The 23,911-nt window shown below is 39.2% G+C and overlaps 1 protein-coding gene across 2 annotated transcripts; it reads left to right on the forward strand.

Moving 5' to 3' along the window:
- The first annotated feature begins 347 nt into the window (after positions 1-347).
- Positions 348-21,447, forward strand: LOC101858956 (protein NipSnap). 2 transcript variants are annotated; one of them, XM_005104242.3, is made up of 10 exons: positions 348-477; positions 5,171-5,322; positions 5,835-5,880; positions 6,942-7,033; positions 7,521-7,591; positions 7,800-7,940; positions 8,444-8,475; positions 16,237-16,334; positions 18,858-18,941; positions 20,008-21,447. In XM_005104242.3, the coding sequence occupies exons 1-10, from the start codon at positions 386-388 to the stop codon at positions 20,070-20,072; spliced, it is 873 nt and encodes a 290-aa protein (XP_005104299.1). In that variant the 5' UTR covers positions 348-385; the 3' UTR covers positions 20,073-21,447. The 2 variants fall into 2 exon arrangements, with proteins under 2 accessions (XP_005104299.1, XP_005104300.1); XM_005104243.3 differs by lacking the exon at positions 16,237-16,334 and adding an exon at positions 10,112-10,206 and having other exon boundaries at positions 350-477.
- Positions 21,448-23,911: the final 2,464 nt, after the last annotated feature.

Below are 23,911 nucleotides of genomic sequence, written 5' to 3' on the forward strand. Positions count from 1 at the left end.
GCTTGGCAATATGATACAGTGATTGGGGTGAAATGTATAAAAATAAAACAAAATCCCGTGTTTTGCGCATAATAGAACAATCGAAGGACAGTTCAGGCTTAGCACCATGGCGTTTGTATCCTGAGCCTGCTGAGCCAAAAAAGTAAAAAGCTTCTGTGGCGTATGGTGACAATAGATTTTTCAACGCATTGTACATAATCTCTGTTTAACCACAATATAACAGTGAATAAAATACTGTCTTATCTCTTTTACAAAATACTTCAGCCTATTAAAAAATTTTCATTTTGTATTTTAGGTAGAATTTCATGAAATATTATTTAGATTCTTTCGTTTGCAGTGAAAATGCAAAAATATCGCTTTTCTCGAGGGTAAAAAATCAGCAAAGATGGCGGGCCTGTGCAAAACATTTTGGAGTAGACCTCTGCAGTCTACATTTTCTTTAGCCTGCAAGCTCCCTGAAGCTTCTTTGACTCTAAGGTATAAATACACGTTGATGTATTCGTTGAGGATTTGCCATTTATTTTTATTTTTTTTTAATGCTGAAAGTTCAACACATTTTAAGTTCTTCAGATATCCGATATAGGTTCACCTCATGGAATTGTCAGCTGTTGTTTTGCTGCTGCTGAGGTTTGACCTTGACCCATCTATCTGCTTAAACAGAAATTTTGATTTGGGCCTTTACTTTTTATAGAAAATCCCGGTGATGAGCTGTTGTCAAGGGGTAGCTTGGATTTTGGCAGAAAGCATTACAATTATCAATATTATTGTCATGGGTCTTTTTTTGCAATAGACTAGAATCTAGATCTAGATTCTAATTATAAAGTTTAATAGAAGAAGAGTTAAAATACACAGCTTTTAAGTATTTTAACTCTTCAACTTCAACTTGACTTCGAACGTTAAACAAGGATTGAGTTTGTCAGTCATTATTGAGTGATGTCAACATTTTCAATGGCTGGATTGTACTTTACCGGACCACCCATCTCGGCCTGTGATTACTACGCACTCATAGTTCTCTACGTGCGGACTAAAGTCTAAAGTTAAAGGTAGTTCCGCGGGCGGCTTCGTGCACAGCGCAAGCCAGAGGTGGTGGTTGAGGGTGGGTAGGGGATTAACTTCGGCGTCTTTGGTGGACCACCGTATATCATACCATCAGTGGGGGGGGGGTGTTATTTAGGGGGTCTTTCAAGCCCCTGGAAACAATAAGAAAATCAATGAAAAATACACAATTAAGCAAAACAATAACAAGAGCGGACAATCGTGTTTACTTATCAATATAACAACAGTAGGGGGTTCCCCCTGGCAACAATAATTTAAAGACACACACACATAACAGAGCGGACCATGGAGCTAAGTGGTCAATTACAATCGGGGTAGGCCCTAGATCCTAGATCTAATTAGAGTTGGAACAGGCAGAGCCTTGCTTTGCAGCACTCGCCAAGTCGCGAGCAGGGCCGAGGGGTTGCAATTATGCAAATGAGCTCTCGTGCACATCTCTCACCCTCCATTGTACTTTGCCGGAATAGGCCTAGGCCTAGCCTAGCAGAGTCGCGAGCAAATAAGTGATTAGATTGACTAATTAGCCTCAAGGTGTCAGGGTCATGGGTCAAAGGGTACGGTGGCATGGACCTGATGACTGAAAAAGCTGGTGAGAGACGTCAGTCGGTTGTTGGCTGTCGAAGGGTGAGGACGTAGAAAGCTGAGTAGGGGAGCACGGAAAGGAAGAATAACAGACCACTAGGCACCAGGGGCGCCATAGCGAAAGCAGTTCCGACCGATGGTCCAGTAAAATACAATTTTACCTTTTCAATTTCAGGAGGGGGCAAAGGAAGTGAGGGGGTGGGGGCAGAAATGGAGACGAAAGCAGGCGATAGATTAGAACATTGCTAGAAAGCAGGAAAGGAGGTGAAAGGAGACAATTTTAGAGAAGAAAATTTTTCTATCGCTACCCGGATTCGAACGCGGAACCTTTGAATGAGAGGCGAACACCTTTTATTTAACCTCTAGGCCACCGCCACAAGAGCCCCCTTATATTTATTTGAAAACATGTGATTTGCAAGTGTTTTAGTGGCCACATGTGTGTTCTGACATGAAGTAAAAATTATGGCAGTTTAATCAACCCTCAAGCAGTGCATCTAGATCTACATGCAGGTCTTTAAAAGTAAAAATTTACCGGGCATGCTGACAGATTATTTTCTTTTTCTACTTCAGCGAGGCATGCTCCCAATCCCCCAGCTTGGTGTACAATGTGTGGAAATTAGAATGCAATTATGCTTAGCACAATATATATATATATGAATGAATATTAGCAATGACAATGACAAATTAAATGTTCATTTATGCTACACTTCTCATCCACGTTTCGCCAATTGGCTATTCCCGTTTTGGGGGGTTTTTTGCCGTAAAATCCCCACATTTATGATCTAATAAGAAGCATCCTAAACAGGGATGGTATAAAAGGTGACTGCCAAGTCCTTGCAGTCCTGGAGACCCCAGGAATGACCCGTGAATTTGAATAAATCAGCGATTAAACCTGTAGCGCCTCTGGGATTTGAATAAAAGACGAAGAAAAATTATTTTTCTCTTAACGTTGAAAGCCCAATTCGAAAAGTTCACTAAGTGCACTTTTGTGAGGCATACAATATTCATTGGGCTTACCCGGTTTCAAGAGCGAGTTTCAGGAAAGCAAGTGGCAACAATGGGAGTGAGATGTTGTTTCTAGTCTTCGCATTGTCGATGAGGGAAATCAACATGGTGCTTATACTGTTATTACCTCCCAGACTTTTCAGATGTCAGCCTAATATATGCAACAGTTGTGACATACAGATTAACAATATTCATTGTTCTGCTATCGCTTTGGAAACATTTTGCACAAGTAGGTGTAGACTAGATCTACTATTGGACACCTCTGTGCGGTATGCAGTGCACTTAACTTCCTCTTCAAAAGAGATGAATCGCTACACATCAATGTGCCACCCACCATTCTGCAAAGTTAGGTCAAGGTCAAGCTGCACAGAGAATTGACCATGCTATAGAGCAAAAGAATGAGAAAGGCTTTTCAGTCAAGGAAAAACAGGCTGCTTCTTGCGAAGGTGGTTTAAAAATCAGTACGAAAACGCAAATCTGCAAATCTAAGTGACTATGAACGCATGTGGAACTGAATTAAGTTTCTTGTTGAACACACAAGCACAAGTAGACTTATCACGCACATTTGTCCCCCTTCGCTTGCGCTGACATGATCCAGGTCATTGCGCCAGGTAAGTGATAGCAATTTGCACAGCTGCAGGACCACTGGAAAGTGAGGAAGCTGGAACATGACATATTTATTGTGGGGGGGGGGGGGGGGGGTGTTCGGGCCAGCTGGATAGGAATTAACATTTCCTCTTGTGCTACAGCTCCTTTGAAGATTTCTTTGTGAGGGTAAAAGCTACAGGGTCTGTAGTGAGAGGTCTGCACCTTATGTTATCAAGTAAGCTTTATATTTTCAAAAGGTTTGAATGGAAGTCAATTTTTGACCCATTAACACTTTGTCGTCACATTTCGCTGATTGGCGATGTTTACCACCCAGTTTTTTTAGATTTTCCCCAAAGTGCTTTTGATGGCAAGAGTTTTTACTATGAGCCTTGTGATGGCAAAGTGTTAAAAGAAAGTTAACAAGGAATTGGTGATTTTGGGTAGGTGCAGTCCACAACGTGACATAGTTTAGTACTGAAGGCACATGTTTACATATGAAAGCGTTTTTTTAACAACTTTTTGAATGCTTGTCTTTGGGGTTTGCCTGCTTTGAAAAAATTCATCTTATTGCACTAGTCATAGTGGTTTTGAAAAGGTCAAGACAGGATGTTAATTTACTTCTTTTAACTCTTTATCTCCGAGGGCCCTCTTTTGGTACAAAATCTAAAATAACATAATACATTAAACTAAAATAACATAATACATAAAACTAAATTGGACTTTAAATCAATACATGTGAACATATTTTGATAGTTCTTCATCAAATGAATGAACTCCCAGTAATAGGGACTTAATTTTCAGCAATTGCCGAAATGTAATTTGATGTCAAAGACGTCGTAAAGGAATGTGCCGGAGCCGCTGCTAGTGGCTCACCAGTGCAGCGATTCCAACCGCAAGTCGCTGTGAGCAGCTTGCTGGAGATTAAGCCCCAGCCCTTCTGAAACAGTTTTTTAGCCTTCAATAATTTAACCTTTGGTGAAAGTGGTACTGATGTTTATATGCTGTGCAGGACGGAAACCTGGCATAGCGAAATCTCCCCAGGATTCTCCCCTTTCCCCCCTTGATAAAGTCCTCTATAATTACCTCAATAAGACGGAAACCTGTCTAATGTAGAAACAGAAAGGAATTCCTTCCTTCTGAGAGTTTTTTACCTGTATAAGATTGAAAATTTTTTGCCCACTCAGCCCTGACTTGAAACAAAATTAACAAGTTTCTTTCAATCAGCTTTAATCTTTTCGCCATGTCGCCTGGCAAGGAAGGAGAGTAGGGGTGCGATGGTAACACCCCCCCCCCCTTCCCTCATCCATGTGAACCCCTAGCGGTGCAGATGGTCAGGGGGGTGTTGATATGAAATCTCACCAGTGCCTGTAAAAGTTCTCGAGTGGCACTCCTGCTCGGAAACTTTCAGTAGTTGCCAGAGGTGAAAAGTGTGAAATTTGTATGACCAAATCCTGCGGCCCTGACCGAAAGGCCAGCTAGCAAAAGAGTTCCTTGAATCATTATTTCTCGCATGAGAGGGGTGGCATTGGTTGACTGTGCTTATTACACCGATAGGTGGGGCTAACTTGGGTGGAAGTGGAAACGAAAGAGATGTTCAAATGTTTCTGCTTTTAAAAGGTCAAAGTGTTCTTTTGAAATGCAACCCTGGTGGCAATGGATTAAACTAGGACTGACGCTTGTCATTTTCAGAGAGGATAGTACTTGAGAGGTATGAAGTTTGGACTAATGCTTGCCGATTGGACAAGTGACCATTGACGGCCTTGATCCCACTGGTTAGGCCGCTGGAACACCCCCCCCCCCCTCCATTGCCTCCTAAATTCCCGTGTCTATAAGACAAACATTTTTCTGGCTCCCTTCCGATTCTGTTTTACATAGGTTCGACTGTATAAGATAATATTTAAATATGCTATGATTAGTGTTATGTCTACCTCTTTTTAAGGTTGAGATGTCTGCACTCCTCCACGACGTTGCTACGTAATTCAGACGATGATGAACCGAAGGGTTGGTTCAGCAGGCTCAGAAAGACGGCACAGCCTGACCAGTCTCACTCAATGGCCTTATCCAACAAAGACACTGTTTATGAGCTGCAGTGTAAGTGTTTGTTCCTCCATATCTTAAAATTCTGTCTTGGTACTGCAGTGCAAACATTTTGTCCTGAAGCAATAAGAAAGATTGTCTACTATATGCAGTATATAAATATAAGTGTTTTTTTCTACTGTAACATGAATAGAAACTGGGTTTGAATTGCAATGTAAATGTTTTGTCTCCTGAAGCTAAATAAGAGAGTCTATGATCTGCAGTGTAAGAGTACATTTGATGACTGTAGCTTCATAAGAGACTGTCTATGAACTACAGTGTAGGTGTTTTGTCCCCTGAAACATAAGAGAGACTGTCTCTATGGAGCCAGTGTGAGTCTTTTATGTTTGCCTCATATAGCATCATTTCATGATTCTATTATTTGTGATTTGTGTGTGCAGCTAGATTTCTATATATCAATTTAAGCTGTGTGAGTGGCAGTTTGTGTCCTGTCTGCCTGTATTGTGTTTTGCGTTCTGTTGTATGGTTTTTAAAAAGTTATGATAATCTTTTTCTTTTTCTTTCAGTTCATGGAGTGAAGCCAGAATGCATGGAAGATTACCTTAATCAATTGTGAGTATTCTGCTACAGGTATAATTAAGATAATGCAGAAATACATATGTTTGCCCTTTCCAGCACTAATTTCTCATTGCTGAAAAGTAATATGGCAGTTTCTGGACTTGTTTGTTTTTTATGCAAAAGATAAATCCCTTTCAGTCACAGTAAAGTAATTATATCACTCATTTATTGTGATTGTTGTAATTTGAATTGTCTTACGACTAGGGGAGGTGCACCTCCTGCTGGTGTGCCATAGCTCTGTCGATTACCCCTAACCTACTTGGGGAATTTCTTGGTTTGTACAGTGCAAAAGGGATTTAGGATGATTGTGGGTCAATATATACATAATATATACATCTCTCTCTCGTTTTATTTTTTAACTTCAAATTAATTTATGTGTTTGTTGTACCCCATGTTACATAGTTGTAATTATTAATGTGCAATTCATTGTAATGCGAACATGTATTATTACGAATGTCCAGCTGTCTAAAACCCCGCTGAAGAGTTGTACAAAAGTGCTCAACTAATTAATTAAAAGTTCTTTAAACACATCTATCTTGACCTCTCTGTGTTATTGTTTATTTTTCAATTATATATACCCAAGAGTATAACACACCTTGCGAATCTTTTCAAAGTTGATTTCTTGAATAACTATTTCTTGGAGTTGAACATATCCCATTTAAATGGGAACTTATCTTTCAGTCAGTACTATAATCCTGGCTTGAGCAAGTTCTGAATCAGGCTTTTTTAAAAGCTAAATTTTTACCATAAAAATAAAATGTTCAATAGAACCATTGAAAACAACCAAGCTACCCTGTGAACTATCATGAAAACAACCAACTTCTGTTTCGCGTGCTCATATGATTTTACTTCTAAACAAAAACAAGTTCAAGGAACAAAGAAAGTAATTCTGCCATGCATGGAAAAACTTATGAATGTTTTTTAATGCACTAACTAATTCATAACACTTTTACTTGTATGAAAAAAAAAACCCCAAGGCTTTAGAAATGTTTGTTTGGAAATGTGTTTTGATGACAGAAAAAAACTTACTCATTTCTTTTTCTCTCCTTTGGCAGCTCAACTTTTCAGCAGCTGATGAGAGATAAGGGCACTGGTGCAGAGTTAGTGGGCAGCTTCACTGTGGAAATTGGTGATCAAGATGAAGCCGGTAGGTTCATAATGTGATGGTGGTGCAAAGTTATCTCATTTCTTTTTTTAATTTAAGAAGATTTATGAATGCAGCCGAACCTGTCTAAGATGATTGTATTGGCCATTTTAGACATTTGGTCCACTTGGGCAGTGTCATTATAATATAGGGAAAACACAGAAGCAAACTGGGAAGTGGTCGTGTGCACAGGTGATTGTCTCGGATCGATAGCTGTTACAGCGGGTTCAACTCTACATCCATTGTAGTTAAATTGTTGTTGTTGTTTTTTAAAGAGGAAAGCAAATCTCCACCAGTACTGATGTACCATTGTTGAATGTGAAATTGTGAGTAGGTTCCATGCTTCTGGATTCACTGTGCAGTTTGAATGCTGGATGACATTATACTGCAAAAGCATTTATCACATACTGAGTTTTAAGATAAAAGATCGTTTTCAACTACGAAATGATTCCCATCAAAATAATTTGATGTATTTTTCTTTCATTTCCAGTTCACATGTGGCAGTATCCAGGTGGCTATCCAGTCTTGAATAACGCTAACATGATCTACAGAACGGACAGTGTGAGTGTTATGTGGTTTTTTAAATTCCCTTTTCAGTAAGTTCTAAACAAATACAGGCTTCTGTATGTTCATTGTTCATACCTGTCTTTTGTATCTGATTTTAAATAAATAATTGATTGATACATTTAAATGGCTATCTAAACCTGCACAAGATAATGCAAACTGTAATGTCAGCTGATTGTTTCCTCTTTTTTGTTAACTCTTTCAGGATTTTGTAGAATTTCGCAAGCAGAGGAACGCCATGTTGAGATCACGACGCAACCAAATTCTTCTGGCTTTCAGCTTTTGGCCTGCCATCCAGCCCCGAGATCCCTCCCACATATACGAGCTCAGAAGTTACACTCTTAAGGTATACTAGTTTTATTACAATTAAGCCTGAATGTTCACTCTGTGGGGTTTTTCCGTAGAAAAACCTTTGGATGTAAAGACTTTTACGATGTCTTTTCTTTCCAGCACCAATATTTGTTTTCAGTGTTTTTCACTTTTTGAAAAATAACTGCAAATTTGAACTTGATTTTAAAATGTAAGTGTTATGATACATATATATTTCCATCATGTACTTTTTAACATCTCCTTCAGTTTCTGAAGTTTCAGGATGGCTATTGTTTAGCAACTGGCAAGCATTTAAGGCTTTTGTCTTAAGTCAATAGACTACTGTTTTACTGCGACTTAAAAAGCAATGGATTGTCTCTTTTTGCTTTGTCTTTCAAAAGTTTTGAAGGCAAGAGAGGACTTCCAAAAGCTAAATAAAAAGTTTTTTGTTCTTTTTCTGTTGAGGAAAAAAAATGTAAGATTGTCCACACTTTTTGTAGGCATTTGGTTTCAAAGTTTCCCATTTTGTTTTTTCTCTAGCCAGGCACAATGTACGAATGGGGAAATTGCTGGTAAGTACATTATCCTAATTACATGTACCGGTACTTTTTTCTTGTGATGAGGGGTTGTTCACTCGAGCAATTTGAAAGGTGTTTTTTTTTTTTGGGGGGGGGGGGGAGTTGTCAATATCGTTGCATAAATGTAGTTTAATAATCTAAGTTAATTCACATGTTATTTATAATATGTCTCTGAAATATCGATCAGGATGACAGTTTTGTGCTAGGTACAGCTCGTTCAACTCAAAATCATCATGGTTTTTTGACAGATAATTTCTGATTGCCTGCTCTTATTTTTATTAAACTTTTACCAGTAATCTTTTATGAATTTTGTTTGTTTTATATACATAAATGGTTCTGGCCCGAGTATTAACAAGCAATGTTTTCTCTTGCCTTTGTTTCAAAAAGAATTACTGAGTTAAAAGATGTGATGACTCACAGAGTGACTCGTATCATGGCGTCATACTTTGTATTTGAAAGGTACAAGAGGAAGTTGATTATTTTCTTCTCTTTCTATTAAGTCTCCATGCTTGCACACCATTTCTTCTGTTTTGGGAATTTCGCTTTTTTCTGTGTTCAAAAGAGAGTTTTTGCCTGTTTAAACCAAAGAAAGAACAAATATGTTCCGAAATTGTACCGTAAATATGTTTATTTTCAACCTTAGGTGGACGCCAAGAAAAAGGCCATCAGTGCTGGGGAAAAGCGACCTCTCGCATCAACTTATAACTTAGAAAAAAATATTGCTCAAAAAGACATATCAGAATTGTCATGGGAAAAGTGACCTTTCACATCAACTTATAACTTTTATAAAAAATATTGCTCAAAAAGACAAATCGGAATTGTCATATATTTACAATCTCAAAGCTCTAAGAAAATGGAATCAAAAGTTATGTTTAAAAACTGTGATGTTTTTGTGTTGGAGAATCTGCAGTAAAACCATTCTTGTGTCATAATGTGATGATTTATTACATGTTTGGTCGTCCTGCCTTGACAGACATTTTGAGTTTGCAGATTTCTTTTTTGTGTGGATTTGGGGAAAGCACCATGGTGATACCCTGTGGTTCTCATCATAGAGCCATAGCCAGTTGCCTTGGTTACGGTTGGTGTATCAGTTCCATGTGAAAACAAACTCAAAGCTTGGAGTAGCCCGCCAAACTTTTATAACACTTGCTATCGTGCAAACGCAGCTTTAGGCGCTTTGTTAGCTGTGGAATGTTAGTTTTTTTAAATTGATTTCCCAAAGACAATGCAGGTCTCCTTGTGAATGTAATGCAGGCTTGCTAACCATCCCAAATGTCCCAGGATTCCCAGATTCAGCAGTCGGAAATTTGTGAGACTTATCCGTCGCTTACACTATACCAAAAACCTGTCACCATTGATGTAGTTTTGTTTGTTGACGTGTAATGTGATGTTTGAACGCTGGGTATCCCAGATTGGGTTTTGGAAAAGTTGGCAAGCCTGGTATTATTTATTCCCCAAAGACAATAGAGGCCTCCATGATGTGAATGCTTTATTCTCAAACACAATGGCGGCCTCTGTTTGTGTCCTGTCCCTGTTGTCCCCTTAGCTGTGTTTTATGCCCTGAGCTGTGTGTCTGGTCCTTTGTGTCCTTTGTTTCATGTGTTCTAACCGCTTTGTCTCCCACACACAGGGCCAAGGGAATAAAGTCTCGCCAAACTAACAATGAGCCTGTCATGGGTTTCTTTACCCAGATAGGCAATGTCTATAGTGTAGAACATTTCTGGGGTAAGTTGCTACTGGACCTGCCTTGAGGGCTGGCCCACTCTACAAGCTGGAGTGGTCAAATGCCCGCAGCTCCCGACCCCCTGCCCCTCCTCCCCCCCACCCCATCCCCACACATTGTACTCACAGATTTGCTGTGTTTGCATTCGCTGCTTTTGGATTGTTGTTTGGTTTGTTCATCTTGTATGGTTTTTGTTTTTCAGTTAGCTTTTGTGTTCTCACCATTACGGCTGTGTAGAATGTTTTGGCTTTGTATTTTTGCTTTGAAGGTTCGACATGATATGCTTTTTTTGTTTTGTTTACTGGCCCGGGAGGAAGAAAATGATAATGCTTTCATTTTTTACTGGGCGGAAATGAAGAACAGTTCATTTTTTATTGAAAATGGTATTTGGTTCAGGTCAACTTATGAAAAAGAATGACGGAAGCTCTTCACTTTGTCAGCTGAGGATTTTCAGTAACATACAAGAGTATAGAAGCTGTTTTTTCTTATTCCTCCACAATATTTTCCATGCATTATATTCAGTGCATTTGTCCTTCCGCCCAACGGAATTTAGCAACTTCAATTTTTCTTCTCCTTGGTCTGGTATGAAATCTCTTCATAATCAACATGATAATCGTAACATCACACACATGTATTATGTAATTAATTAATAAAGCTTTTTCGTTGTCTGCCCTGGATGCCCACTGATGTAGAAAATATGATGTCACTTTGGGATGGGTTGGGGGAGGGGGGTGGTTTGGTCCTATTTTTCTTAAAATGTCTGTCTTTTGGTACTGAAGAGTGGCTGGTGAAGTGCACAAGGTACTTACGTCAGCATCTTACGTTATTCGAACTGATCTATTTCGACAAATGGGTAAATTTGCAGTTGGCTTTACAATCATTTTGGGAAAGTTTGCCTCAGAACAGCTAAAAATATTCATTGAACTACCTTGTCTTAGCTTTCATATTATTCGGTTTGAAAAGTATTTCTGAGCTTAGTTTTACTTATCTCTATGGGGAAAGGGGAGGCGGCTGTGAGGGAGAGGGGGGTGGATTGTATGGGGCACTGAGTTCATGCAAATAGTAGTCAAACCTTTGTGGAAAAGCATAAACCAAGCTGAAAAAAAAATTCTTTAAAATTAAAACGGCAGCATATATTGTACATCATTTGATGTCCAGGGCATGTAAGTTTCAGCACTAACTTTTTGTGCAATATAAATGTGTATATTTATGTAGACAATATTACAGTCCCAGCTCTTCTAGTACTCTGCTGTCTGTCTAAAGGACATTTTTATGTATGATAGTTTGTAGTGATCTTTACTTTCTTTTTCTTTCTTTTTTTCATGTTTTGTAGAACTTATTCATTTTACAATCAAACATTTTTGTACTCGGGCAATGTTTGCTTTTATAGGGAGGTTGGAATTATAGTTGGGTGTGAAAGTACCGATATGATTCCTCTGGTTGATTAGCTGAAGATCAACTGATGCCGGGTTTTGTTTGATTTTGTTTTGTTTTTTCTCTGTTATTTGGTAAATGCATTGATCTACACACTATGATAGTTCAAAGGTAAAAGTCGTCTGCACGTGGTTGTAGCATTTTGCAAGGGTGGAGGGCGTTATAGTGACTGTGGTAGGCGTCATGGTGAGGGTGGTTTCGGGAAGTTTGGTTGCACTGTATTTTGTGGTTATAAAGACAGCCATTAGATTGGCCTGTGGATTGCCCAGATCAACACCTTCACCTAGGTTGTTTGGTCTGAGCTGGCCTTGAGTTGACTTCAGTGGACTCTGTCCTTTTTGCTCAGCACAATTGTCTGTTTGGGCTCCAGCGCTAGTTTGCATATATATATAGGAGCATCCCAAATCATAATTTGAAGAAAGAAAGAGCATATTTTCTTCTTTTGAAGTTGAAATATAGAAAGAGTAAAAGCGTAACAGGTGTTCAGTATAAGACTCCACCATATGTCACTTTCCAAAATGGCATATGTCAAAGTCTCGCGCTAAGCAGTCGATAGAGAATAGAGACATGTCTGTCTGTCATTTTCTTGCATTTAAATGGTGAGGATGCACGTGTGTGGATGGTGCCTGTCAACTTCTACTTCGGCTTGTTGAATGTTTCGTATCTGTGGTCGCTGTTTGCATGGCCTGTCAATACTCTGACTGATGCTGTGTGGAGATGATCATATCGCCTGCTTACTTGGTGGATGACTCCACCATAAACCATTTTGAAAATTGTCTGGGAGAAGCAAAAGACTGATTCATTGATTTATAATTATAATTCAGTTTATGAAATTTCAACTTTTGTAATGTAGCAACTTAAGTAATTGTAGAGAGCTCATCATTTGTCACAATGTGTCTGGCAATGCAGTGATTGATTACATGCTTTAAAAAAAATATTTTCGCTGAAAGTGGTTTGTGATGGAGTCCTGCACTGAGCCATCGATATGGCCTGTGGCTACCGTCTTTACTGTGATCTGTGTGGAGGTGTTTTCAGCCTGCAATTGCCTGGGTTGGAAATGTCCAGGGCGTTGCATGGTCATGTGACCAATATGTCTACACCACCATCAGCATGTGTCTTATGTATATCCTCAATGTTTATGTTTCTGCTCGGTGTTACACTGAGTGGGGGTTGAAGGGTACAGTGGAGTCCACTTATAACGAGTTCTGAAATAACGAGAAGTCTGTTATAAAGACACTATTCTAAAACCCCCTTTTTTTTCCTTCTTTACCTCTATAAATAAAATACTGCTATAACGCAAGCAGACAAACACGCGAGTCCCTTATAGTGGAATATTGCTGCTGCTATGCGCAGCGCATAGGCCAATTATTCATAATGTAAAACCTCGCAAGTTGAGAAACTTGTTGGTGAACTAGCGAAACAAAGAATGGGAGAGCCCACGTATGTCAATAATGAAGGCCGGAACGAATGAGTGGGGAGAATGTGGCATGCGCAGACAAGCAGAACGCATTGCGAGATAGGCCAACCTAGTCTAGCTTATCTAGGCCTACCATGCCTCTTACTTTTCCGATGCAGGGATGGAGAGGTCACAGTGATTTGATGGATGGAGCGAATGTGTGGCGTGCGCAAGCAGACGAAACGCACCCCATGGTGTGGTGTGGTGGGGGACAACACAGCGGGCGAGTTAGCCTAGAGTCCTTTCTTTCTGATCGCCAATGCTGAGCTGTCAACATCGCTAGCGCTCGAGAAAGAAACCTCATTCGATTTTTGATCAAGTATGACCTAGAGGTCATGTTGAAGCAAAATCATCATCAGGGGAGATAACAAAAAAAATAAACAGAACACCAAACTTATAGCCTTGGCCTGCTTTATTATTTCCATTGAATTTATTACTGGATCCCTTATAACGAGAATCCTGCTTTAACGGACATTTCGCACCAGTCCCCTCCCTCTCGTTATAACAGGATTCCACTGTACCACTTGGAGGCCCTACATCTTTTTTTTCCTCTTTTGCTGTTTGTCTGTCTGTCTGTCTTACTTTTTCCCTGTACTGAATGATGTTTATTGTATGAATGTTTTTCTCTTTGCTCTCAAACTCAGAAGTTTGTAAGACCAAGACAACAGCAGTTTCCTGGTCTGTCTAAAATTAAAAGTTTATTTTGTCTGGGCTTTCAAACAGATTATCTTGTTTGTTTTGAGTGAAAGTGGTTCACATTGGCAGATTTCAGGGCCGCGCACATGCACACACACACACACACACACACACACACACACACACACACACACACACACACACACACACACACAAAATCATATACATAAACTTATACTTTTTCACACACACATGCACATTGTCAGACACAGATGCACCCCACACCCTCATATTTTTTTGATGATGCACTTCTTTTTTTTTTCTTGCTTCATCCTAACTGTATGATTGCAGAAGTGTACACAGTGTATGGTGTGTATGGTGTGTTTTTCTTTAGCTTTTTCACAGATGCTGGTACTTTGAACACTAATCACGCTGACGGAAGATAGTGCTCTTGGCCGATTTATTTTAGTTGTAGCTTTTGTTTTTTGCCTCATATTTGATTGCTTTGTACTACTAATGTTTTTACTTTTCTAATTGCAGTATTTAATTTTGTGCTTCTTTACTCTCTTCCAGTGTGCTTGTTTGTGTTATGTTATATAATTAACATTTTCTCTTTTGCCTTGCAGCATCTTTGAGTGTGCACAATTTTGTGTCTTCCAAGCTTGTTCATGTAGTGTGTACAGCAGGCATTGCTCAGCACGATGCCTGCACTGAACGGCTCAAATTGAATATATTTGTGGTATCAGCAGTAAATGTTCGTGTTCATGTTAAGAAAGGTCATCGAGACTGTGTGGTTTGAACTAAAGGAATGAGCTGGCAAATTAAAGAGAGAAACTGGAGATTCCTTTCTCTCAGCCAAATATGAATTTTACTTTTGTTGAGATTTTATAAGATAACTGTAGGAAGTATCGAATTTAAAACTTCTAATATTAGATGCTTATTATATGCTTTTTCTGACTTTCGAGGGGGAAAAAAATTACATTTGAATGAAAAAATTGTTACCTGTAGCGAATGAGTTAGCATAGGGATCAGAGATTTGACATCCGTCTCTGGTAGGATGGAGCCAAGCTTATTGAGAGTTGTGATACTTCCATCATATAAGACAACAGACAAGTGTTGGAACACTGTTTTAGGTTGTCAAATTAGGGTCATCATGTGGAAGTCCAGCTGATACCAACTGAGGTAACTGCCCAGTTTGTGAGAAAATGATGGGGTTGGGACTATGGAAAGCATGGGGGCAACCAGTGTAGATACATATATGTGTCCTGTTCAAAGTTGCTTCTATGAGTTCTTTATGTGCAAATTGATGTTGGTTTGGTAGAGAACAGTTGAGGAATTTTGTCGGGGTATGATTTTTGTGTGTCAGTTAGGAGCGAGGTGGGGAGATTTTTTGGCAACATGTTAGCTGTTTGACACTTCCCTATGTATTTCTGAGAATATCTAGTTTAGGCTTGTATGAAGAAGGAGACAGTAGGAAAAGTTTGTTTGAGCCACCAGTGGGGGCTTTGTGTTGAGCAATGTCTGCTGTATAGAAATCTTGTCCTCTAACAGGAAAACAAAATATTATCATTTGCTTTTCTTCAGTTTTGTGTTTAGTGTAGTTTGGCTTTTGGTTGATGTGCTTTGCATAGGGACTGGGTAGACAGCGAAACTTGAGTCCATTGTCAGAGTCAGAGATTTCCAAAACAGATCACAGTTGATCTCTCACCCTTGATGGCTGAATTATGGTTTTCCTGCATTATAATTAATAAACATTGGCCGTTTCTAGAAAGAGAAGCTTATTCATGAATTGTATAGAGGAAGTTCAGGTATTGACGAACGAATATTTGGTCACGAGAGCGATGGTAGTGAAGATAACTCCAGAATTGTTCAAGTGAAGAACACTGTTGTGTTGTTACACAGGATGGCTGTCTTTGCACAAGGGTTGCCTTCCCTCTGGGGTTTACAACATTTTCCTGTCTCCCACCAGTGTCTATGTCCTTGTGGAGGAACCCACTCGCGCGCACACACACACACACAGGCTCTGAGTCTGAGTGTATTGTGTGTGCTTTGTTCACGCACACTTTTAGCGTGTTGTGCTGGCCGTGTTCACACACACTCTGAGCGTGTTGTGCGGGCTGTGTTCACATACACTGAGTGTGTTGTGCGGGCTGTGTTCATACCCACTCTGAGCGTGTTGTGCGGGCCGTGTTCATACCCACTCTGAGCGTGTTGTGCGAGCTTTGTTCACAGACACTCTGAGCGTGTTGTGCGAGCTTTGTTCACAGACACTCTGAGCGTGTTGTGCAGGCCATGTTCACAACTTCACACGCACTCTGGGCTGAGCCCGTTCTGCGGGCAGTGTGGCAAATTACTAATCTCCCTTATAACATTTTCTAAACACCTCTCACAGAACTCACCAGCCATCCTCCAGCCAAGCAGAAACTGTCATCTCGCTGTATTTTTTTTCTACTTTATTTTATGTTATTTTTTTGTTTTTGTTTTGTTTGTCTTCTACGCTCTAAAGGGCTCGGGGACTCCAATATAGAAGATCATCTCAAAATGAACCAGTAGGCGGATTTTTGTCCCACATAGGTGAACAATACAATGTGCACCACTTCTGGGGTAGGTAGTCTTTGATTTTTTTCTGCTGTGGAGTATGGGGGGAGTACATGATATCATTTATTTTGGTCTTTGGGTTTGCTTTTACATGTAACAATTCTTTTAAGCCACAGAGTAGGTAATTTATAGAAATAGCTTCCTTTTTTGTCTTTTTCTTTTATTTTTTAAATCTTTTTTAAAATCTTTTTAAAAATCTATGTTTCTTACAATTACATTTGTTTAAACCACAGAGTAGAAAGTTTATAGAAATTATAAATTTCTTTTTTCTTTTGAGCTATGTTTCTTGCCTCTTTTCACTGTATAATTGGCCGCTTTTAAGGACAAGCGGGCTAACCCAGATTTAGGGGTTTTCCAGATTTCTTGACCTACACCAAAAGTGGGCATTGCCCTACATATAGTAGAACTTTGGTTTCATTGGTGTGTATATTTGTTTAGTTATAGAGAAAACTCTCCTTGTCTTTTAAAGAAACTTAATGAGGATCTAAAAACTTTAACTTCGATATTCTCAAAACAACATTTCCCGGGATAGCCCCCTTGTGCTTAAAAGTGACCAATTTTAGTACTACTTTCTTGGTCAAAGAGTTATATATAAAAAAATGTGTCTAGTAAGGAATGTACTGGAATGGATGACATTATGTTTGCACAGGAATTTTTGGGTTTTTTTGTTTGAGTTTGCAAATGTTTGTTGTGAAAGAGTGGCAGTGTGTTAACTTTGTGTGGCAGTAACTACGCCATTGATAACTTGTTGTTGTGGGTGCATGTTCTTAACATCTGTGTCTTGTGGTTTGTTCAACATTCTTTCACTTTCAACATGCAGATGGTTGGAGGGTACCACTAGTAGGCCTTTTTTTCCACTCTATTGTTTCTGTGTGTGTATCTTTACTTTCTTCTCAGCGCTGAATGACCGTTAATGTGTCGTTGTGTTTCTCTTTACTTGACCACACAAGCAAACTTTTTCCAGTTGGCTACACTTTTTGTTACATGGCTGCCAGACCAAAGGGCTAGAACCCAAATGGCCGCTGGATCGGAAAAGTAAAGTAAAGTAAAAGTTACATGGCTTTTGAGGTCAAGTCAGAAATGTTACACTGTCTGGGAAGTTTATAGAAAAAACAACATTGCAGACACCCCAGAACAGACCAAAAATGTCTCTAAACCAAGTGGCTCAGAAAACAGTCTCTCTCTCAACTCATTGTCCTGTTGACAAAAAATTTGGAACTGTGAGAACTGTTCTTAACGGGGAAAAAAGATAATAATATGAATTTTCTGCTCACTGATCAGTACAGGGCCAGCCCACTCATCAGTTAGTACTGTTAATGCACATAGTCTGTCCTCTGTGTCTTGTCATTTATCTGTACTTTCTCTTTTGTTCGCTTCATTCATCAAAAAATTCAGATGAGGCATGTGGGTGGTTGGCGGGTGCTCTGGTGTTGTTTGATCCTTCTTTCCTATCAAACATCTGTCGTCCTTATTTTCCCTCCTTTTTTGTGGTTGTTACTACTCTCTTGCAATGCCTCTCTACTTCAACATTTGTACATCTTAATTTTATTGCAAGTGCCGAAAAACTCGATGAGACACAGATTCCAAAAGAATTGTTCTCCTTTCTCATAGATTCCACCTGTTTGTGTTCTTGCCTTTCTGCTCTGATCTAGCCATTATGCAAGCTGAATGCAATCTTGTACAGACTCCAGTTTCTGCATTTTGTGAGATTTTGTCATTGCTGTCAAGACTATTGAGCAGTCTTTCGAGTCCAACATTTTTTCCGTTAACTCCTGTGTTCTGCAGTAGAATTTCAGTTTTATTTTCAATCAACTCCCATTTTGGCAACTGGAACACAGTGCTTTCAAAGTGAAATTACATAAAATCTAGAAAAATGAAGCTAGTACAAGATGGCACTTAGCTCGCGATTAATTGATTATTATTTTTTTATTATGAGAGTGTGGTCAGGGCATTCAGTGTCTACTGTTTTTGTTTTTCTGATGGGCATACATAATATAGAATATATATATAGCCTTTGCGTGTGTTGTCTGGGTGATTGGATGGTGCCACTGGTAGGTCCTACTTCTGTTCTTCCTCTCTATGCAGGTGGTTGGCGGGTGCTCTGATGTGGTTTGCTACTTCTTTCCTGTCAAGCATCTATTGTCATTTGTCATTATCTCTCCTTTTTTGAGTTTGTTACGGTACTCCTGCTTCTTCTTTCCTGCCAAACATCTATCGTCCTTATCTCCCCTTCCTTTTTTTTAATGTTTGTTACTCTCTTATAACACCTCTATTCTTCTGGCGCTCATATGACCTTATGCAGTTGCGAGTGCCGTAAAACCTCTATAAAACAAAAATAAAACAAAACTCTTAACTGTAACATAACTTTCCCTCTGTTGTTCACACCTGTCTGTCTTGCTCTCTCTTAGCCTACACTAAATACTAAATTACTGTTATTTAGTTGAATGCTTCTCTTTTCTCAAACTCAACTTTACTCAAAAACTTGTTTTGAAAATGATAATGATGTTGCATCTCGCCCCTCTCTCTCAGCTTATAAAGATCTGCAGACGAGGAAAGAGACAAGAGAGGCTGCCTGGGGCCGCCCAGGATGGGACGAGTGTGTCTCCTACACAGGTACACTATTTCTCTCTTACTGTCTCTCTCTCTCTCTCTCTCTCTCTCTCTCTCTCTCTCTCTCTCTCTCTCTCCCTCTCTCTCCCTCACTCCCTCCCTCTCTCTCCCTCCCTCACTCTCTCTCTCTCTTTCTCTCCCCCCCCCCCCTATCCTCTCTTCTTTTTATCTTTTCCGTCTCTCCTCCTCCTTCCCCCATCTCTCCCTGTATACAGATAGTCATTCATCTCTCCTTCTTACTCTCTCTCCCTTCCTCTTACTCTCTTCCCCCCCTCCCCCCTCCTTTTTCTCTATACAGGTACATTTCTTGCATCTCTCTCTCTCTCTCTCTCTCTCTCTCTCTCTCTCTCTCTTTCTCTCTCTTTCTCTCTCTCTCTCTCCCTCCCTTCCTCCCTTTTATCCATCCCTTGCTTCTCTCTATCTCCCTTTCCTCCCTCCCCTTCTTTTTTCTCCTAAATATTTTCATTCTTCTCTCCTTCTCACCTCTTTTCTCCCTCTCCCCCCCCCTCTCTCCTTTCTCCCACCCTGTCATACTTTCCTTCTTCTTGCACTTGCACCTTTTCTCTCCCTTCCTCTCCCTTTCTCTCTGTTCTTTCTCTCCCCCTTCCCCTTCCTTTTCTCCTACTCCTCTAAATAAATACAATCTTTTTTCTCTTTTCCCAAGACAAAGGTTCTTGTCCTCCTAGTCACAGCAGATAAAAATGTCCACAAGATAAAGACATGTTCACCTGCATGTTTGGTAGAACGTTTTAAGCTCTTCATTATCACACATGCAGAAGTCATGTGTTTGATTCCCGCTTGTAGGAATTTTCTAGTTAAAATCTGATCTCTTCTTGGGAAGTCGTTTCCATCTCAGCCTGGGTTGGTCATTACGCAGGCAGTGTTGAAACAGCCCATGTCTTACATTGTTTAGATCATGTTGATGGGGGTGTAAAGCATTTTGCAGCTACAATTGCCAGAAAAAAACATTTAAAGAATGTGTCATGTAGTATGCAGTAATAAGATTTTTTATTTAGCGGAATATCACCTGCTATTTGAACTCTTGAATTGTTTTTTTTTCCTCAAACAGTGCCACTGATCCGCCACATGAAGTCAAGGATCCTGATCCCCACCCCGTTCTCCCCCCTCCAGTAACAGCGACCACTGTTTCTCAGACGAGGAGGGATGGGTAGAGAGAGATGGCTGACACCGGACTGCTTCGTGCGACAGGCCTTCCATCCATGTGTGATGTTATTAGTTGAAGAGTTATGTTACCGGTACCCGTTTGTTTATGGTGAGAGTGTGTTTAAAAGAGTCTTTTTTTCTGTTTGAAATGAAAGAAAGAGTGGTTTGGGATGCCTTCCTTGTTTATGTAGGCGACGTTTGCGTGAGAACTCTTTGGTGATTTTGCATGCCCGTCGTATGCACGAAGTTTTCTGGAGGATCGTGAATAGTTTTAAAGCCAAGTGTTTCCCCTCTCCTTTGATTTTAAATTTGCTTTATGATTTAAGTGTTTTTATGCTTCCGATATACGGTATTTTGCTTTTTATTCGTTTGTTGTTTTTTTACCCCAACTGACAGTCTTCATCGTGCCTGAGGGCGTATTTGTATCTGTATTTTGGTGTGACACAGATTTCTGTGATAATGGGTAAAGCAGAGTATGATACCATAGCGTTTCTGTCTGGTAAAGGGTTTGATAGTGTTTCCTGTCCTGTCCCAAATTTTGATGTAATAAAAAACTCCAGGTCCAGACTGGTAATTCACAGAATCACGATGATGAAGTGAATGCAAACTAAATGAATGTGGCACATGATACGGATGGGATGCACCTGGGGCTTCCACTTTTGTCTATTTCGGTCATGGCAAAGGTCACTCTTTTGTCTAGTGCTCAGAGGATGAACACGGTGATGGTTTTATCCTCTTCTGGTTTTTGTTTGGGTTTTTTTTCTGTTTATTTTAACCATGCGTGTGAGGATTCTGTTTGTTCTTTTTGCCAAAGAGTAAAGATCTAACATGTTCTTGCACTCTGCAATGTTGCCTGCAAGGGTAGGATATTTGAAAGGTAGCCAACTTTTGTTTAGGTTGCTTGTGTCAAAAAGCAGCGTGTTGGAGTTTTTGAGCAGGGAAATCCGAAATGTAATTCTATGTTTGATATTTGAATGGCAGTATTCTGTAATGGCAATATGAGAAGGCTTGTTTGGAGATTCTACATGCATAGATATTTTCCGCTCAAGTTCTAGATAACTGCAATTTTGAGTTTCATGTTGGTGGATTAACACGTACGGTAGTAAGCATTACTTATTGTTGTTGTGAGCCATATTTTTAGTGGTTGCTTTGTTACTTATTCCCCAACTACCGTTATATATCAAGGTTTAGAATTGTGGGGTTAAAAAATCTGTGTAAGAGGAATGTTCATTTTTTTTCATGTTATTTGTCAAGTATTGTTATTGAGATAATGTACAATATAAACAACACAAGAAATATATGGTGAAATGTGCTGAATAAAACTGATTTGAGATTAAAAATCAATCCAACAAGTGTTAGCGTTTTTATTTTAGGACTAAGCAGCTGATTTTTCTTGTGCTGACAGTTTGAACTTTTGTTTTTAATTTCATTTTTTTTATCGTTTTTGATTTACAGCTATTTACCCAGTAATGTGTTTGCAATTTTTTCAAGATTTCCTGTGGGGGTTTTTTTTAACTCAACTTTTTATTGACCTTATGATCGTTGTACATGAAAATGCAAAAAAACGGGATTCTTCAAAATGGGTCATTTGGTACCTTTCACCAGGCACTCACACATCTAATTTTCCTATTTGGAGATTGAGCCACAAACACAGGTTGGAGTTGTGTTCAGGAATAAAAAATTTGCTTGTTCGGTACCAAATATACTAGTTTTTGTTCACTGCTAATCTTGCAAGTAATCGATAAACTCAGGTCTAGCCTTATGGACAACGCAGCATGCTCTCACAAAATGTAAACTCCAAAATGGCTTTCGAAAGGCGGATAATTGCTTGTTTATTTTTTACTTTGATTTACAAGTTTTCCTAAATTATGGATATGATTCATGATGGGGAATATTGGAAAACCATCGAAGATCGGGGGGTCCGAAATACATCTCAAGTGTGCTAGACATAGACTCTTGAGTCATGAGACTGCTGTCCTGGATAAAGTGAACAAGCTTAGCTGGAAATCAGTGCTCACAGTAGGAACGCAAACTCGGTGGCAACGAAGGAGTTAAAAAATCTTTATGTCCCTTGGTCAAATCTTAGTAAGTAGGCCTACTGAGTAGCCGGTACTAGGTTTTCTTTTATTTTGTCGATAAAGTACTCAATATTGGCCAGTATTGACTAGTGCTCACCACTTTTGCCTCTACCTCTACCTGAGAGAAAAGAATTACTCTGTGCTATAGGCAAAGTGAATGAAGTCCTTAAAATTAATTCAAGAAAGTGTCGGGCAGACAAAAGTTTGAAGCTTTTCTCAAATATATAAATGAATGTCACAAACCAACTGCTATTTTTTACTAAATGCGTTTTTCCAGTTTTGATGTAAAACACTTAGATCTAAGCACTGAATTCCAATGTGGAGAACTTGAGTCAAAATTAAACTGAAATACTACCGAAACAGGGCATTAATAGTGGAGTAACTTTGGTTTCCAAGGAAAGATTTTTCAACTGTTTTAACAGCTGTGACAAAGTGAAAAATTAGAGTTACCTCAACTCTGTTCAATTAGTGCTTGTGGAGTAGTGGTTAGGTATGTCATAGTTGCACGCTGTTTGTGAGTTAGATTTCCATGTGCGCTGAAATTTGTGAGTTCGATTTCCATGTGCACTGAAATTTGTGAGTTCGATTTCCATGTGCGCTGAAATTTGTGAGTTCGATTTCCATGTGGGGAGGGGTTTTTTTCAAGTGTCTCCGTCTTTCAACTGGGAAGTTATTTCCGTCTCAGTCCAGGCTAGCCCTGATGAGCAGGGTTGAAACAGCCTGCCTCCTAATACTAATAGATCTGAATTGTGTTGCTAGATAGTCGTGTAAAACATAATTCAATATATTTTATTTATTTTTTTACCCTGTTCCTGTCATAAGAGTTTATTTAAAACTCCTTTTTCAACACACTGAAATTATTGAGACAGGGCCATTGATTTACCTTCTTTTCAACACACTGAAATCGTTTTGTGCAGTCAAAAATTTGTGGCGCTTCTTATTTTCAAATATTTCTTATTGAGAATGCATATTATCGACTGCTTATTATAGTGCGGTCAAAAGTTCATGGCACAACTTATTGTAGAATATTTCCTTAACTATAGAACATAGACTCTCCATCTTGCGCACAGTGACATATCAGTTATATTTTTTGTAAACACCTGCTACTGTTAGCTGTATTCCAGGAAATTTTTTTCGTAGACATACTAATAAAATATCCAAGTGGGTGGTTTCTAAAGATTTTAAAAGGTTTGTTTACTTGTACAGCTAGGGCACTCCCGCTTTTTTACAGGCAAGTCTGTCATGTCTTTCTAATCATTTCATTATGAATGCTTATTTCATGCATGTTTCGAGATCCTCTAGTGCGAAAAAGTGTTCACCAAAGAATTAATTTCTTGTAACAAGTTTTGCCACTAAAAAGTGTCATTGATGAACTGTGACATAGGCCATATATACTCGTACATGGATGCTAAAATGTGTGTGAGAAGCAGGAAGTGTTATGAACAACCCCATTTTCCGCATGACGAAGATTTATAGTATTTTGTATGAATTCAAGAAGAAAAGTTTTTAAAATCTGGCCTCAGTTACTGTAGTTAAATATGATAGTGTAAAACTCCGCCATACGCCATTTTGAAAAGTGACCTATGACTATGACGGTGTCTTAAAATGAGCAGGGATACATATAAATGTAATGAATAGTTTTTCTGCCCCGCATGCAAAGCTTTTTTCGATACTTCAGGCTGCATCATGTATGCTGACTTTTTTGTTTGTTTGTTTTGTTTTCTTTGTTTT

The sequence above is a fragment of the Aplysia californica genome, unplaced genomic scaffold (assembly GCF_000002075.1).
Source record: "Aplysia californica isolate F4 #8 unplaced genomic scaffold, AplCal3.0 scaffold00411, whole genome shotgun sequence".
NCBI classification, from domain to species: domain Eukaryota; kingdom Metazoa; phylum Mollusca; class Gastropoda; order Aplysiida; family Aplysiidae; genus Aplysia; species Aplysia californica.

Excerpts from the sequence above, each read along its gene's own strand:
- LOC101858956 (XM_005104242.3), top strand. The coding sequence starts at position 386 with ATGGCGGGCCTGTGCAAAACATTTTGGAGTAGACCTCTGCAGTCTACA. Across the intron at positions 478-5,170 it reads GAAGCTTCTTTGACTCTAAG|GTTGAGATGTCTGCACTCCT; the intron begins GTATAAATACAC and ends CCTCTTTTTAAG. Across the intron at positions 18,942-20,007 it reads CGAGTGTGTCTCCTACACAG|TGCCACTGATCCGCCACATG; the intron begins GTACACTATTTC and ends TTCCTCAAACAG.